Source organism: Nilaparvata lugens, chromosome 1 (genome assembly GCF_014356525.2).
Source record: "Nilaparvata lugens isolate BPH chromosome 1, ASM1435652v1, whole genome shotgun sequence".
Classification (NCBI taxonomy): domain Eukaryota; kingdom Metazoa; phylum Arthropoda; class Insecta; order Hemiptera; family Delphacidae; genus Nilaparvata; species Nilaparvata lugens.
Genome location: NC_052504.1, coordinates 61103570 through 61123141, shown reverse-complemented (window position 1 = coordinate 61123141; position 19572 = coordinate 61103570). Strand labels below are relative to the sequence as shown.

The 19572-nt window shown below is 32.3% G+C and overlaps 1 protein-coding gene across 1 annotated transcript in view; it reads left to right on the top strand.

The window, feature by feature from the left end:
• The first annotated feature begins 3107 nt into the window (after nucleotides 1–3107).
• The window catches only part of LOC111050065 (dynein heavy chain 8, axonemal), a 78650-nt gene continuing 62185 nt past the window's right edge, over nucleotides 3108–19572 (top strand). Inside the window, exons 1-11 of the mRNA XM_039434868.1 lie at nucleotides 3108–3322; nucleotides 7678–7841; nucleotides 9832–10054; nucleotides 13919–14070; nucleotides 14161–14359; nucleotides 15075–15226; nucleotides 15673–15849; nucleotides 16435–16656; nucleotides 17475–17576; nucleotides 17901–18047; nucleotides 18837–19114. Coding sequence (XP_039290802.1) covers nucleotides 3298–3322; nucleotides 7678–7841; nucleotides 9832–10054; nucleotides 13919–14070; nucleotides 14161–14359; nucleotides 15075–15226; nucleotides 15673–15849; nucleotides 16435–16656; nucleotides 17475–17576; nucleotides 17901–18047; nucleotides 18837–19114 — 1841 coding nt within the window. The 5' untranslated portion in view covers nucleotides 3108–3297. The remainder of the gene's footprint in view (nucleotides 3323–7677; nucleotides 7842–9831; nucleotides 10055–13918; nucleotides 14071–14160; nucleotides 14360–15074; nucleotides 15227–15672; nucleotides 15850–16434; nucleotides 16657–17474; nucleotides 17577–17900; nucleotides 18048–18836; nucleotides 19115–19572) is intronic.

The window sequence follows — 19572 nt, the reverse complement described above, 5'->3', positions numbered from 1 at the left end:
TTTAGTCCAGATTATGAATTAACAGACAGTGCAACTGTCTCTCTCAAGGCCATGGCTGCGTACAAACATAGAGCAACAGAGGAACCAATACAACAGAAGCTGAGGAAATTAGTCGCATTTCTATCACCTCACAATGAACATTACATTCAACTACCATATGTTTGGAGAGATCGATTTTAAATTTCTTCTGCTATCATCCAGTCACTTTCTGAACCTATTCTTCCATATGTTCCATGAATACTGCAATGTTTTAAAGTAAGGTCGCCAAATTTGGTAACTTAACTACAGCTATTATAATGTTTTTTATTTGCTCACACTTTCTTACATTTTCAACAGACAATGGAAAACTTTTTCCTGATCAGCTGCTACTTGAGGGACCAATAATCCTTTCTCTTGGTAGTTCAACGAATTTTCCCAGAGTTGAGACCTGTTCCAAAATAATGTTTTTTGTCGCAAGCACAATATATTCCTGATTTAATCAAAATCGTTAGAACCGTTTTCGAGATCCGTCTGACATAGATACTATATATTCACAAACACACATATTCAAACAAATTGCTTTCTTAGTATAGGCCTAATTATTGACTCCAATGATTATGATTTCATTCAATGAGAGCTTATTTCACATAATAATAACAGCTAGCATCAAAAGCATAAATGTCAAACATGATTGAAATTGAAACAGTAGCGATCATCAACATTATTTTCTTCATCTGATCTAAAGTAACCAGATTATAGTAAGATTCACATCAATGTGTCAGCATTGTTTGAAAGGGGAGCATTGATGTTATTAATGAGGAATACTGACAGTCAACGAACCTTTATACATATAATCCAATATTTTTATCGAAAGCTACCTTATATTTTCTTTGGAAAAGCAATCAATGTTTGGGAATAATTGATTCATGGGAAAAGCGCCTTACTTCTATGCAAGATATTTTCACATTAGGAAAAGCAAAAACAGCTATTTGGCCGTTCTAATAAATAATAACCCCTTTCTTCCGCCCAAGTTAAATTTTGGCCGAATTTCCTCATTCTTTACAAACAGATTCTACAACGGACACTTCTGAAGTTTTTTAAATACCCCTTTAAGCAGTTTTCGCGATCTGTCGGATATACAAACAAAATTAGTCTTGATAGAATAGGATCAATTGATAGAAGCAACTCCCGTCATAGGAGTTTGTTTTATGAAAAATAAAAATAATTATCTATACTCCCAGGAATAGCTCTGATTGAAGCAGCAGTGCCCAATCAATTTGTTGTCGATAAATGCATTTTAATTCATTCTTCAACTTGGTGCCAACCTAATGAAATAATCTCAACTTAATGCCAACCTGACAAAATTATTAATTGGTCGCCAGTTATCAACTGTTTCGAAGAGGTACTCTCTCTAGATTATAGTTCTATAGTAACATATGATATGAACATTTCAATTATAATTAAGAGATTGGGAGAAGAAGAATATACATGCTAAAAGACAAACTTTTTGTTTTACATACATTTCCAATACTTCTTTCTATATTGATCAGTTTATTTGACCAAAAATAAAACAACAAATTTGGTTATATTCCTAGTAAGTTATACCGTACTGTGATAGTTTCTATGTTTATTGAAAATTTCGGCCTACTTTATAGCATCTAAAATAAAAAACATAGTTGAAGAACAAATTAATCCTTATTCAAAAAAGAATAAATAATATCTGATGCAGAAATTGTGAATGTTTCCCTACAAAGACTATCATTCATTCTATCACACATTCTATGTATGATGTAATTTATGGATATAAATTTGGTGTTAAGCATCAGCTTATAATAAATATAGTATATTTATCATAATTTGTATACGGTATATTATGTAGGTAGGCGTATCATACATTTTATGTATAATGTATATATAAATTTAGTGTAAGTAGCAGCATATAATACTAATAGAATCTAATAGAATAATACTATAATCTAATAGAATCTATAAGTACGAAAAAATAAACATTTAATGAATTTCGTGTAAACACAGCTTTACAAGTTTACAATAATGATTAATAATTCTGTGTTATCATCATGAGATGACATAATTTATTTTAGGTACCTACTTTATTTTGAAAAATATGATATCAGCTGAATTGTAATTAATTTTTGAAATCTTCCCATTTCAAATAAATTTAATAAACGTTCAATTTACAATTATAAAATAATTTTATGTGTATAATTATATGTGTATTATTGTTTATATAATTTATAATTATATTAATTTTCAAAATAAAAGTAGGTACCTAAATAATTATGTCATCTCATGATGATAACACAGAATTATTAATCATTATTGTAAAGCTGTGTTTACACAAAATTCATTAAATGTTATTTTTTCGTACTTATAGATTCTATTAGATTATAGTATTATTCTATTAGATTCTATTAGTATTATATGCTGCTACTTACACTAAATTTATATTATACATTATACATAAAATGTATGATACGCCTACCTACATAATATACCGTATACAAATTATGATAAATATAAAGTTGTGATCTAATACTAATAGCCCTAATACTCATTCAAATCCGTTTTTAAACTTTAAAAATGAAAAATCGTACTCAAGAGCTGCAACAGCCTGCTTGAATGTATGAGTACGAGAGAGAAGGGAGTCCCACACGGTATGCCTGTCTCACTCACTCCGCCTTACACACTTTTGGTGTAGCTAAGCCACAGTATACATACAGTACGGAAACTTTGCTATATCCTGACGCCAAAATCCGCCATCTTGTTAGGAAGCGCCGCATTGTAATAGTATTCATGGTAGGTTCGGATCACTTCAATGATCCGGATCAATTGATCTCATTCACTGCCACGAGCCAATCAGAAGACCAGGATTGGAACTTCCCAAGGTCACGTGACGTGTTCAGTATTGGCGTCATGTAAAAAGCATTGGTTAGATAGGCGATTGATTACAAGTTTCCATTCTGTGGAAAGTATATTCTGTGGCTAAGCATTGGACAGCCCGTTCCAGTTAGTTTAGAGTTCACTGAGTGTGAGTTGAGCCATAGTGGTTATTGGTTAAATTATTAGGTGAGTTGTATAAAGTGTCGGTTGGATGTTGGGTAAAATTGTAGATTGGGTAAAATTGTAGGTTGGGTCAAAGATAGATTGTCTGTTGTTAGTCACCCGCCACCCGCCACCAGAAAATTGAATGTTTTGAAAAGTTATCTTATCACATGCTCCGTACCGTACATGCTATCAATTAACTTATTTTGAATTGATGGAGTTCATTTTTTGAATTTAATCAATACTTACTATAAAATGGAGGATTCACAGGAAGATAATGGTAAACAATTATTTTATTATTTTTCAATTTTATCTATGAAGAAATTTTTTTGAGTTTTTGTGAGATTTGGTTAGGAATAGGCCTGGGTGAAATAGTTTTAACATAATATAAATTGTAAACTGCAATAACTTTTGGAGTTTTAGTTTATTTTAATTTTATAATTATTGCATACATGTCTAATACCATGTTAAATCATAACACTAATCACAAATTACTGAAGAAAAGGTTATTAGTGATAGGTACGCCAGTGGAGGATTGAGTTAAGTAGAGTAAGGATTGGGTTCGCCTATTTATTATTAAATTATTCAGGCTTAAAGTGGACTCAAATCAAATATTTTCTATTGTCATTTACAATTACATGTAGGTATAGACAACGTCAACAAATTAAAAACTTATATAATAGTTGATTATAGTATTATTGAAAGGCTTACACAATTATTTGATTATTCTAGTTTGAATATAGTTGTACCTGGGAGCACTCGGTCCTGCCTTTAAGGATATATTAATTATTTTTGTTAATTCTTTGTTTGACACCTCTTCAACTCAAATACAGTAACCCCTTATTGTTGATCTCTGGTTGGCCTACTGGATTCTAGGACTTAGTTTGTACAGATTCAACAAATGTGAAATACTAATTAAAAGTGTAGGCCTATCCTTCATCTTAGGTTTTGAAGTGAGGTCTCCGCTTTGAGAAAATGCGTTGATTGGGAATGAATGGGGTCCTTCGGCTTTTCAAGAGATTTTTTCTACTACATTTCAGGATCTGTGTGGGTTATTTGATACTTCATCGATTTTACTATTGTAGTAGTTATGAATGGTTATTTTATTGTAGAATTTAACATGAAGTATTTCTAAAACTACCGTAGTGAATATTTCTCAAGGCAATACAGTAAAGCTGCGTTTACACCAAAGTTAATAACAGTATGTTAATGACTTAATCTTTATAGATTCCATTAGATTGAATATAATTATATCTTATCATACACATAAAGAACATATATCTGTTTGTCAAGCTCCGTTCAATATAATAGAATCTAAGGATTAAGTTATTAACATTTTGTTAATAATTTTGGTGTAAACACAGCTTTAATGTTGTCCATTAAGTTTTTTTCTCAATTTATCACGGTGGCGTATAAAATTAATTTTATATAAGTTAATAAGTTTTGATAAGTTCTTTGATTTTATTTTTGTATGTTTAGCTGATATCTTACTTTTTGTTGTCATTTGATGGATTATATTCTGTGTAGTTTGTATGAATGAATTGGTTGTAAGTTTGATATTTTTTTCGTTTGTGACATGATTCCAATCATGCAAAGCCAAATTCCTTTTTACGTTTTTTCAATTTATTTTCATGTGATATTTATCTTTATTGGGTGTTTTTTGCTAGGTGTGGATAATTTCATGCGCGCATACGGTATAGTGGTCGGTAATTGAGGTTTGTACCATATTTGTTGCTGTGCTTTGTTCTAGGGTGGTAACTTGACAAAATAATGGTCGATGCAGGAATTACTAGCTGGCCTAATATCCTTGTCGACACAGCAAACGAGCCCTGCCTCGTTCAGCACATACAAGTACCTCTCTTCTAGCTTATGAGGATTAACATTCAAAAGGTTACAGTTAATATCCCCAGCTAAAATTTTAATAGATTGACTATTATTTGTTTGCTCATTTAAGTATTATTTTTAAGAAAGTCTGTAAAGATGCTGACACTGGAGATGGGGCTACGATAGATAGCCTGAAGTTTACAAGAAACACCAGCAAATTCAAAGGTGAGTAAAAGACATGTTGCTGAACCCCCCAGAACATTAAGAACAACAAGAACAATTTTACACATTCGTGTATGCAACTTTGTCAATCATCACCCATCACAGTTCTGGTGGAAAAGCAGCATTACAATCATTACACTTCACACAATCCCTTTGTGATTTCTGCCTGGCACAAGTCACACTCCATAATCACTCCACTGATATTCACTAAAAAAATACAGTTGAAACAGAGAATCAATACTTTATTGACTTGTGAGAAGTTAGAATAATAATATAACTGTTGTAAGCCAGCCGGCCGGCCGAACTCGTTGCTCAGAACATGATAAGAAAGCCGTCCGATTGTATCAGCTGCCCGTTCGGAGCCAGATTCCTGCATACTCTAATGAGATGTTTACAGGATTTGAAAGCTCTGCAAAATCATTAGAAAACATTGAAGAACGTTGTATCTTCAGCGTATAAAACTGTCTTGCTTAATTCATTGTGTGGTAAGTCATTTATGCTTATTAAAAACAGTAAAGGACCAAGAACGGATCCCTGAGGAACACCGTACTTCAAGTTTACAAGTTGAAACCATTCTCTACGAATTTAAACTGCCAGCTTTCTATCTTTTAGATAAGTTTCAACGAGTGAAAGTGATCTACCCCTAAAACCATAATAATTGAGCTTGTCCAGATGGTCAGAATGATCCACTCAAATGCCTTACTCAGGTCAACTGAGCATAGCATCTGTTTTCAAAGGCCTGAACAACTTCAGAAGTTTCCACCTTTGCTTTGCCCCTTCTGAAACCACACTGGGAACCAGATAGAATGTTATTCTGTTCCAAAAATGATTAATGATTTACCTGCTCACAAATTAGAGTCTCAATAAATTTATATATATAACTGGTACCAATGACACTGTACATTTTTTGGACATATTGTAGTAATAATCACTGTTAGAATTACTCAAAAATGTTTCTTGTCATTTAAAACACCCTTCTCTGAAACAGGCTTCCATTCAAAACATTTATTTAATCTGACCGTTCCTTTATTAAGGCAGTTTTTAGCAGAAACATATGGTTTTGCCAAATATCTTTTTTGACTTTATCAATAGAGTCAACACAATATATATTGAAAGAATTTTGAGGTATAATTGCCTCGACTCTCCTTAACAGATTACAACTATTTTTCATGAGACTGATCAGTGTTAATCAAGTTATGTTGAATTAGGATATGTTTAAAATTAACGTCGGATACTATTTTTAAAAACATTGGATAATGTAGCCTATATTATTCCATGTAGCAAAGGCTACGTTTCTTTCAATTTGTAAATATTCCTTCCCAAAAAATTAAAAATGTTTGAAATTATTTTAAACCTTAAAAAGAAGAAAGAAAACATGAATTGCCCTTGCCCTGAAAACTTGAATTCTCTTCTGAATTACTTGGGCAGGCTATAGGTCTATTTTTTATAATTAAATAATAGGCTATAGGTAAATTATCAAGTATAATTAAATTCGATTGTAATATTTGTTTTTCAATAAAAAAATATTGTTTCAAACATCAGAAATCGTGAGTTAGAATACATTTGCTTATATATTGTTACGGGTTTCTACTCTAGTAAAACACTTGAGGCGATTTATACTGATTATATTTATTACTTACAACACTATAACACACGGAGGTAAACTAGAAACAACTATAAACTGATCACTACCTAATAGATTACACAGAATTATTACAACTAATATAAATGATTGTTTGAATATAACTGTCACAAAGAATAATATAGGTACTGTATAAGCAACTACAAAAGTCTATTATCACTTTATCGCTAGTCTGTCATGATTTTTATCACTTTATCACTAGTCTGTCACAATGAGAAAAAGCGAACGATCCCGTTGTAGTTTCTTAACTCACTCCCGACTGCAACACGCGCCATTTTATAGACTCCGCAGAACCATCTAGAATGTCGAGAATACAGTGCTCCAGAACTCTCCAGAAGGGCCTGGAGTCGTGGTGATCCGACTAATCACAGTGATTCGAAGGTTCTGGAACGCGCTTGAAATTGTTCGACGTCCCCCTGCACCAAAATTAACTCACGGGAGTGATCTTGAAGCCCCCCCCCCTGCCTCCTCAGTGTTGTTTACTAGAAACTCGCCTCCTGCCATCATACTAAATGCCTTATCCATAACAATATTGCTTATATTTTAAATCTTTGTTGGTTATAAAATGTCCATTCATGATAATAATAAGCTTTAATATATATTTAGACTAGTTACTTCCATCTAATCCTTAAGCCACATCCACACTATTGCCCAATGCGTACATATAACGACGAGCGCTAGAGTTTGTTGTTTGCCACCGCTTGCCTTTATTAGCCTTTGCGCCGATTTTTGTCGAGCGAAGGCGAGTGGTCAGCCAAGCATCCACAAATGGTCACATTGCAGTGTGGATGGCAATACAATAGACGTGGTCAAGTTTACCAGCTTGGCCAGCGGCTGGATGGTAGAGTGGACTAGGCAATACATATTTTGTGGAGACGCCGAGCTCTCTCATTTCAAATCATTACAGTATACAAGTATAATTATTTATACATCGATACTTATTCCAGATGCTCAGAAAAGTGGGACCACTGTAACTCCGCAAAGAACAACGGAAGTGACAAAGGAGCCATGGTCCATTCCTGTGTGTCCTTATATAAACTGGACTGGGATACCCAAAGGAAAGAAAGCGGCTCACGTTGTGTACCAGCAACAGTCACTCAAACAAAGATTGGTAATTTTGTTATTCATCATGAATTTATGATGCTTGCATTTTACCGAGATACTGAATATTGATGTTCAATGAAAGCTGGGAGCTCTAGCAAATTTGGGATAATGCACAGTGGATGATTTTCCTCCCCGGCTTCTTTAATCAGAGCAACTATCAGATTATTTATAAATTAAATAAAATTTATTGCCTTACAATATAAACTATTAAATGCAGATTAGGCCTACAAATATATAAACCAGTTATATTAATTTGCCAACACCAACAAAACCATAGTTTTGCAAGTTCAGCAACCTGAGTGCTGGTGACTATTGACAAAACAGAAATAATATAATAGACAATACTTGAATACTCAAGTTTTAAAGTTTATTCTTTTTCATTCCATTATTTTATGCATCTTTACAATTATTCAGTACTACACAACTTTCAGAAACTAGCCTACCACAGGATTCAGCCCAAAATGGTTAGAATAACTTGATACTTCAAAATAAACATTGAAATATTATATTGAGCTATTATATCAACTTATTATCAATAATGATTATTAGGTAGATATTATGAAAATGAAAGTTATCTTTTTGTCTTTATCAAAGTGTATTATCTTAATACAGGATTGGGCAATGAGGTATGAATGGTTTGGAATAACAGTCATTTTTAAAAATAAAAAGTATGAAAAAGAAAGTAACCTTTTCGTCTTTATCAAAGTGTATTATCTTAATAAAGGATTGGGCAATGAGGTATAAATGGTTTGGAATAACAGTCATTTTTAAACGAAAAAATCAAATTTTATTTTTCTAGTGAGCAGCCATTCTTATAATGTTTCTAGTAAAGTTGTCATCCCAATAATTAGAGTAGAAAAAAAATCGTTACATTGATTACTTACAAAAATGAAATAAAAAATGGCCACCGGTTTTGTCACTCCTGTAGTTTTTGTGAGATCTTGTCATGTGAAATATTGCGCATAATATCGCTTGAATTTCGTGTGTTTTTTCACTCAGGGCTCCAAATTTACGTGTCTGTTAATGTATACTCGTGCTTTTAGTTAGCCTCATAAAAATGGTTACTAGGTGATACTTCCTGTTCCGGTGACCGAGGAGGCCACTTGACATCTCCAAGCAACGAAATGAGGCACCAGTCCAGGGAAGGTATATGTCTTGAAAATGCCTTGAACATGTATGGCATGTTCCAACCATACAGTATTGAGGTTGATATACTGTCTTCTCAATTGTAGCAGAAAAAGTTGCGCAGTATTGTTAGATAACGATCTGAATTGACAGTGACGGTTTGAAAGTTTATTAAATAAAATAGTAAGGGCCGATGTAATGAAGTTTCGACGAAAAGCCACACCAAACATTGTATGTTTTATCTTTGTTATAAAAAACAGCAATTGCAAGCACAATACCCAAATCTTTATTCACCATTTCATCCACGGCAGATAATGCAGGATTGTCACCGTAGGGCACTTTGTCATCATTTTCTTTCAACGTCTACTGGATTTTTTGGACAAAAAAGGACGCCATTTGGACAGAGATGTTATTGTTTATAAGTAATTAATGTTTAAAATGTTTCCTCATCAAAATGGCAAAAATAACGTTCCTCACTAAAATAACATGATAGAGTTTCGTTTGAAAATGAGAGTTCAACTTCTTTTCCAAGTCTTTCTGCGTTGTTGTGAAGGTGGTGTTGTGGTAAATACGGTATCCATATTAAATGAAAATGACTTGTTATTTTCAAAACCACTGACTGTTTTATTAAAACAATTTTATCGCTTTTCCAAATTATCTATACCTCATTTCAGAAAACTGTATCAAACTTAATCTTGGTGCATTTGGTTACCAAATTTGTATAAGAACGGAAGCCAAACGCTGTTTTGGAAGCGTAATTTTAGACTGTGGAATTGCTTTGATTGTACATTTTGTAAATAGAGTAATCAGATAAGTCCTAATTCTAGGCTATTAGTGACCACTTTGATTTTTAAATTATTGCATTTCCACAGCAAAGTGCAAAAGAAAGGCGGAGTCAGAGAGCTGGCCACTTGAAAGGTGCTCACAAACTAGTGATGGAGATGGTGGCTTTCACTCTGCACTCGACATTCAATCTAGTGGAAGAAGGAGTGCTCGATTCAGATGAGCATGTTGAGCTGTTTGATAGCATCTTTTCTCGTGGAGGTCGGAAAGCGATCATATTTAACATCAGTGAGCAACCGCTCCCTCCTATTGGTATATTTCATCAATTAAATTATTTTCATATTCAGGCCTACTCCTTGACATATTTGAAAAACTGTGGTTACTTATTAGAATTACTTTGGAGCAGAAATATTGAAGGACCAGGAGAATGAATACATATATATACATATACAGAATGTGGTACACAAGGAGATGTCCATAGCATGGAAACAGCTGACACTCTTGTACTGGATGTAAAAATTAGAAATCACAATTTTAAACTATTTTGTGTTTACAGACTTCAAGAATTCACTGAAATCAGATTTACAACCGAATTAGAATAAAAAATTAATCAATTTACATCTAATACAATTGTAGTAGGTGATGTAAATATCGATCTATTAGATAGAAAAAACGCTTCTTGTAATTATTTAAGTTTAATGGAGAACAATGGTTTTTCTTCCATAGTTAATAAAGCAACTAGAATCACTAAAATGTCTCGAACACTGATTGATCATATTTTTATCAAACATAAGCAAATAAACTGTTTCACGCATGCAATATTTGATTTGAATGTGACAGATCATTGTTTGTTAGGATTGAAATTTAATCTAGTTCGCAACTGTCGAGGAAAAAATGATGAAACCCTAGCTAAAAAATATGTGGATATTGATAACGTATGTGATATTCTAAAGGCGATAAATTGGAATGTAGTTTATTCTATTGATGACGTTAACTTAAGTTATGAAAGGTTCCATTCTATTCTATATGATATTGTGAATAAATGTTCAAAAACTGTAACTATCTCTAATAGAAAGTTTGCTAGAGCTAAGAACCTAAGCCCTTGGATGACGATTAGCCTATTAAGGAAAATAGAGAAAAGGAAGAAACTGTATGCACTAGTAAAGAAAAGACCATATGATTTAGCTTTTAGGTCTTATTATACAAATTTTTATGATAGACTTGAAGTTGAAATTGATTACATTAAAAAACGTTATTATTCTAATAGTATTCGTTGTGCTGATGGCGACCCAGGAAAGCAATGGAGAATTTTAAACAGCTTAACTGGTGAATGCCGAAATAATAAATTTGATAAGGTTGAGTTAGAAAACGGAGAATTAGACTGTGAACCATAAAGCGTAGCTGATAAAGTTAATAATTATCTCATGAATGTTGTACAGCCTGATAATATCGCACCTTCTTCTCTCGGCCTGGGTCTTCATCACCACTGTCAATCTTTCTTTATAGAGCCAACAACTATCGACGAAATATTGATAACGATACGCAGTTTAAAAAATAAAAAGTCATCTGGTTTTGATAGCTTTAACGTGCTTTTGATTAAAAAGATCGCCCCTTATATTGCACCCGTTCTCACCTATATTTTTAACCTGAGTTGTAACGATGGAATTTTCCCTGACTTATTAAAGCAAAGTATTGTCACGCCAATCTATAAGAAAATCAACTCTTTGAAATTGAATAATATTAGACCTATTACTCTACTATCTGTTTTTTCAAAAATTCTAGAAAAATTAATGATCAAGCGTTTAGCTAATTATCTCAATAAATTAAATTTTTTCTCCCAAAGCCAATATGGTTTTCAACGAGGAAAATCTACAGAAGATGCTCTTTTCAATTTTTCCAACTTAATTTATTCTAGTTTTAATAATGGCAATAAAACAACCGGGCTATTTGTAGATTTCACAAAAGCTTTTGATCTTGTTAATCATGAAATTTTATTGATGAAGCTCGAAGCGGCTGGGATAAGGGGATTAGCGTTGCGGTGGTTCCGCAGCTTCCTGACTGGTAGGGAGCAGCGGGTGAGAGTGGGCAACTGCCTCAGCGAGCCTCTTCCAGTCACTGTCGGGGTACCTCAGGGATCCGTATCCTCTGCTATTTTATTCATTTTATTTATCAACGATTTGCTTACAAAAAACTTTCATGGTCACATTCAGGCTTTTGCTGACGATATTGCCTTTTTTTATTCCAATAAAAATAAAGAGACTGTACAAAATAATATTATCTATGACTTGAAAATCCTTCAAGAGTGGTGCACAATAAATAGAATGAGAGTAAACGTTGCAAAGACAAAATATATCAATTTCGATTTTAAAGCATTCATTTTTGCATTCATTTTTGCAATTATATATCATACACAAAATTGAGACAATCGTGATAATTGTGACTGTGAAGAAATTGAAAAGGTAAAGTCATTCAAGTACTTGGGTTTAACTTATGATGAGAAAATGTCATGGAAAACTCATATTCAAAATTTGCATGTAAATGTTAGAAGAGCAATAAGAAAGTTCTATTTCCTGAGAAGCATCTGCGATGAGCAGCTAATGAAAACATTGTATTATGCTCTCATACACTCTCAATTACAGTATGGTTTGGTATGTTGGGGTGGAACTTTTAAAACTATTATTAATAGGTTAAGAATAACCCAGAATCATTATATAAGATTGATAATGTTTAAAAATGTAAGGGAGAGTTCTTTTCCTTTGTATGTAAATTTGAAAATAATGCTATCCAAAATTTATTCGTTTTTAAAGTTTTAAAATTGTTTTATTTGAAAAGCGGAAACTGTGGTACGGGAAATCTTTATTACAATATGAGAAGCGTTAACCAGCTACTGTGTAGGACACCAAAGGTGAGCAGGGAAATTTTTAGGCACTCGTTTATGTACTTAGGACCTTATATTTACAATAAATTGCCAATTGAATTGAGAAGGTGTGATTCCTATATTATCTTTTGTGAGAGAGCAAAGAGCTGGTTATTTACAGTGAACGACATATGGATGGTTAGAAATGTTGTTAGATAATGGTGCAGGTTGAGCTAGCATTGTTCAACGGCACCATTCTCATAAAAATATTATTATTCAATTGAATCACTATTCCACTAAGGCATGTACGGTATTATATTAATTATATTAATTATTACATTTAAATGCATTTCATTTATTCCAGTTTTTGGTTTTCTGGGCTGTTTCAATTTATTTGTTTTTTATCTCATGCGCTACAGGCAGTAGTTTCAGTATTGTTTTAGCAATCTTAATCACCTAGACTAGACTCACAGCTTTTATTTTTATTTTTTTCATACAAGTTTATTTTTATTTGTATTATTTATTATTTAAGTTGATAATGTTTTTACCTTGTTAATTATACTTTGATTATCTGATCACACAACTGGATACGTGATCAGTATAATTTCCAAGATACTATTTAATTTCTACTTTTGTAATTTGTAATTTGAGGAGGAAATAAATTCATTTATTCATATTATTAGACTAAACATATATTTTTCATGTTATTTTTTTAATGATTGTATCAAGTAGGTCTTCTAGGTTTTATTAAAAACCAACAGTGAATAATAAATTAGATTGTAATATGACAATGAAGACCAAGACAGCAATACTCAATTCATATTAATTAATGAGATCCTACATTTGTTCAATTCTAAAATTCATTGGATTCGCCAATGATTCGAGAGAAGTTGATGATCTATGAGTTTATGATAACTACTATAGAATAATCACTAGAAATTCTTATTAACTGTACAAGAATCAAGTTTAATGGTAACTATTGTGATAAGTTATGTGTAGACCACCCACCTACCTTTGATAAACCAGTGCATATTATTGACCACTGCGCAGAATAATCCAATAATTTCAGAAAAAATGTAACCTCCCTTAGTTATAAAACCTGCAATGCATCCCATTTGCGATAAATTTCAATTCTACCTATTGATAAGAAATCATAACGAAATTAATTTTCTATGTTAATAATAATTATCGCATGTTCTTATACATAAATAAATACTTGATTATTCACAACTTGTTTGTATGCTTAACTGTCAGCCAGTTGCGTGGCATGCTTCTCAATTTTATTCAGTTTGTATGGAAAATAATTTTCCATTTTTCAGAATGTGGAAGATTTCCACAATTGCCGAAAACTGAAACGATGGTGAGATGCATGATTACAGATGGTGCTGTACCTTTAAACTTGATGGGAGATTGTTTAATTGTTTACCGATCGCGATCTGACTTCAACGCTGAAGTGAAGGAAGTTTCAGATGTGAGTAGCCTATGCAGTGATAGTATTCTGTTCAAATAGTACACATTCCCTTCTCAAGACAGTCTCAATTTTATTTCAAAATTCTTTCAGGAATACTGCTATGCTAAATTCACGATTAATGAAAATACTCCAAACGTTATAAGTGCTATTTGTGCACTATTCAAAAAAATATACAAAGAGCACATGCATTCGAATACTCACTGGGGGGCTCTCAACAAAGCTTTGAAAGGTCCAGAAATTAAAAAATCGTTCATGGCAGATTATGATAATTACGTTGACTTTATGGAGGGTAAGATCGTTCTCCTTATCTTTTATTCTCTAATATTGATTCCAGTAAGTTCAGTGAGCCTATTACTAACTTACTATTACTAAAACTATTTGAGTAACATATCAAGCTAAAACTCTTGTCAATCTTCAAAAATGTATCTATCTTGAGAAAATATGAGTTCCCAGTTCACAATTCGATTCAGGTTTGGTTACTTTGTTATCAGGTGTCTTGATTACAAGCATACCGGTATCTTACAACGCTATACTTTTGGACATTCTCTTTTAATTTATTTTGTATTCATATAACGATCTCCTAAGTTGATACCTTGACACTAATTCCTTCATACAGGCAGAATTGTGTACTCTATAGATGAAGCCTAAATTGTCATACAAGAAAAATGTGTTTAATGCTTGTTAAAAATGCTCTATTTGGTCAAATAAAATATTTTTATCAACTGAACATACGATGAAGCAACTAATCAGTATATTATTCTCTATGTTTTTCTGATAATTTAAATAAATATTATTATAAACTCATACCCAAGATCAGACCCTACTACGTCTCCTTAGAATATTCTATTGAACTGTGTTTATTCATATTATGTATAATATTAAGCTTTTTTATATGGTACATATTATGTTTTTTATGTACATATTATGTTTTCTATGTATTACATTTGTTGTGATGAATATATTGAAAATGAATCTTTTGACGTTATAATCCATTTTGTTTACAGCTACTACAATCAATTTACAGTCTGTGGTGAAATTTGAAATCGACGAAGATCTTTTCAGCGCAGTGAAAATTATGCCGCACACCCGAGTGCATCCAAGTCCGGTCGATGCTGTCGAGGGTCTTGTCAAGCAATGGATACAACAAGTTCAATCGGTAAATTCAAATAAAATTATGCATGTAATAACAGAGATCTTTTGAAAATATACATACAGTAATATGCAATTAATTACTTACAAGAATATCTAATATATCGAAGATTATTATAATATTCATCGATTTGCATGACACCAGTGCATTATGTTGTAGTTGAATAATTACAGGACAATTCTACACTATTTAAAACCTTTATTAATTTTTTTATCATTCATTATTTTAAAATCATCCAATAATCTATTCATTTTTTGTTTTTCAATATCGTGACCATTTATCATAAATAGCCTACATATTATTATACTAACACATCCTGTATTGAACTAACTATCACATCCAACAAAATAAAAACACTAGCAATGATGAAATTTTACGTTGAGTGTTTCTGTAGTCTTAAAAATTACTTGTTGCTTTATAAATAACTAATAATTTTTTTCTTATTCACAAAGGTTTTGATAGAAAGTGATCAGATACGCTGCGAGGCATCGACTATATCTCCACAATCAGAATTGGAGTACTGGCGTCGTCAACTAACTCAATTCGCAAGCATAGTTGAGCATTTCAAGTCGAACGCATGTGAGGCTTACATCAATCTTCTGATCAATTTTGAGTCGCCTTTGATGGAGGTGAGTGATTCAACAAGAATCGATCTCTAATAAAATCCATTCAATATTGTTATTCAATCCAATACGGTACTAAATTATAATACAGTTTGAATATTACAAAATGGTTCAAATCACAATCAATGAGTGTCTTCCACAGAAAAAAACTGTTCTTCACGTTCAGATAAAAATATTGCTTTGATTTTAATTATCTCGAATGCTCAAGCTTCTAATGTTGATTTTACTACTTATTTTATTATAATTAAATAATTATTTTATTGTATATTATTTTACATATTCACATTTCCATGGATACAATTTTCATAAATTAAAATATACAAACAATGTTTGGTTTGAAATAATCAGCGTTTGCTGGGGTATTCTTAATTAAGGATGAAATGAGTTTTTTCTATTCGAGTAAGTAGGTTTTGTCAATATAAAAAATTGAGTTGTAATACTTTCATCCATCAATAAATATGCACATTAAAATTCGAACATCAGACTTATACGAGAACATTTCAACCCAATCAGATTATTTCATCAATTTTGGTTTGATAATTATTTAAGAAATAAGGTAAGTTTTAAAAAATCATGAATTTATATTGACAGAAGTGGAATAATGTCCATGAACGGGCCACATCAGCAATGTATGAAGCTGGTGATAATGTGAAGTTTTTATCGGCCTTGGAAGAATATTGGAAACCATTGTATACATCAAATCCTGAAACTATTGGAAGCTACGTAAAGAGTCTCTTATTCGCTATCAAGACTGGATTCTCATCATCCAGATATTTGAATACTTCAGAAAGGATTACAGCTCTTTTAGTGAAGGCAAGTGTTGAAATAATGAGAGTATAATTAATATGAGAATATTCTTTGCAATGGAAAATTATTTACCCAAATACTCCACAAGAATTGGTTATGAGTTCACATTTCGATCAACTTGAGGTTCTGAAGCTCTTATAATCTCAGCTTCTTCCGAAGGAAATGCTAGTCATAAAGATTGACATTTTTTTGTACAAATCTCTAAAATAAAGTAAGTATTCTGAATGAAACTCATAGGGGATTTTTTTTAAAGGATATTGCACTCTGTGAAATGTTATACTTTGAAGAAAATACCGTGATGTGACACTGTCTTATTTCAGGTGAAATAATATTCGCTCTAGCTTTGTATTTTATCCTAAATGAGAAGTAAATCAAAATTAATTTTTGAAACGAAAAAATTTAAGTTTTTATGAATGGTATCGTATGTTGTAAAGTGGTTCTTTCAAAAATTATATTTATTTATTATCAAATGTTATTCAGTTGACAGTTCATTGGTTTAGTGGTTGCAATAATAAGCTATCGATAAAATGAGTTAAACTCCTTGCGCTTGCTACTCTCATTGTAAGTGAGACCAATTTAAGAGCCGAACTCCTTTTAATACCATTTATTACTTTTAAAATCGCTTCCCGGTTGTTCGGAAGCCATCTGAAGCTGTAGGTTCACTTATCTCTCATCATCATCCGTCTCATGACCCACTCACAAGTGTAGAGCTCATCTGAGCATCATCCTCAGAAAAAAATTAATTTCACAAAATTTTGAAACATTTTAATTCTATCTAATTTTAAGAGAATTAACTGTAAAAGAAAACTTTTTAATTTTGACAGGTGACGAACCAAATGCTGAATAGTTGCTATGCTTATTTAACAGAAAATAAGACAAAAACTATTTGGCAACAAAAGAAGAGTACAGCTATCAGTAAAATGAAGGTAGGTGAATATTCCTTTCACGCTTCTAGAAAAGCTGACAAACTATATGATTATTTTAAATTATTAGGTCTCAATAATTGAGACCTATAATTATACTTCAATTCTTACCTGTAATCTGGAGAATTTTATAGAATAAATAATAGATCATTCATAAATATATATTCTCATTTTATATATTCATAAAAATACACTCATGAAGGCTTTTTGAATCTATTCTCGAATGGAAGGATAGTAACAAGATTCCCCTTTCTAAAGTTATGTTTAAAATATTTTATAGTAGATGAATCCATTGCTGATGAATAACGTTCGACTGTTCTATTGTAGATCTGCCTGAATCTCTACGAGAACTACTATCAATGCTACAGCGAAATAAAAAACGATGTTGCTGACGCTTTCCAGGAAAGTGAGTGGAACTGCTCTGAGATGTCGATCTTTGGAAATCTCGAAAGATTCGGAAAACGTTTGAAAAAGGTAATAGTATTTCATTAGGCAATGCATATATACCTTATGCTGTATTTTTTTTTGTATTCTGTTATTACAGCTGAATAAAAGGACATGTAAGTTTACAAATAAAATCAATCACTGAGTTGAAGTCTATTGCAGGAGGAGCTCCTCCTAGTAACTGGCAGTATCTGGCAATAATTATTATCAAATTAAAATCCCAATTAAATGATGCAAATCACCCCGAACACTTCTGTTATTGCAAATGTTGACAACAGGGTAAACAGCTAGATGGAAATTCGATGAGCGCTACTATACAAAAATTATTTGTCAGCCCGGGACAATAATTTTTGTATTGTAGCGCTCATCGAATTTCCATCTAGCTGTTAACCCTGTTGTTAACATTTGCAATAGCAGAAGTCTTCGGGGGTGATTTACAACATTTAATTGGGGTTTTCGTTTAATAATAATAATTCATTAATTAGCATTTGAACAAATGTAACTTCCAATTTATTTCCATCTGTATCTGGAAATAGTCAAATTCACCTCGCTAACTCTGTAAGATGACGAAGAAAAAAGTTTAAGAAAGAATTCATAATGGTTGTCTCAGATCAGTATAAATGTGTTGTGATGATGAAATGTGGTGGCGAAGTGGTGTAGGGGGGGTATAAGAGAATGTATAACTGTGAGATTATTATATTATGAGAAAGTGAATCTTTCAAAGAATTCACATGTTCTTAAAAAATGGAAAATCTGTTTTTTCTCACTTCTTATCAATCGCTATTTCACACTATCACTTGCGTTTCTCTTTTGTTCCAGCTAACAAGTGTTCTAGAAACAGCACTCAAGTATTCAATAATTGAAAGTTCAAAAATCGAAGGCATTGAAGAACATGCGATGAAGTTTAAACAAATATTTGTGACCATTTCTTCGAAACCTTACGACGCAATAAATAGTTATCGCAAGCCAGATTTCGACGTCGACTATGAGAAGTTTATGACTGCGATTGAGGCAGCTGAGGTGTCGCTGCGAGAGTTCATGCATCAGACATTGGCACTCATTCCGAAATTCGAAATCACTCTTGGAATGTTGGCAAGGTGGGTTTCTATCAATTCATAAGCTACACCTTTCCTTATTCATAACTCACTCAAATCTTAAATATCCCGTTTGTAACTGCCCCCTAAATACCCCATAATGTCCCCTGAATCTGTACCCTTTTTCTCTCCATCCGTCTGCACCGCGTAATCTGTGGTCTCTGCTGCTGCTACAATTGAGTCTCCGTGCGTACTCTGTGGTCACACGACCGTTGGATTCAAAACTGCAGTCTGCTCGGTTGAGAAAGGAGACTCAGTCTCCGAAAATTTCCCCCCCCCCCATTTCTAATGTAAGTTTTTAAGTGTTTTCAATCTATTTATATCGTGTCTCCTGTTTTAATTTATATATATATATATATATATATATATATATATATATATATATATAATATATATATATATATATATATATAATCTGAAAAAGCTTCCTTTCCACTTGTTAGTAAAATTCTTAGCTCTCA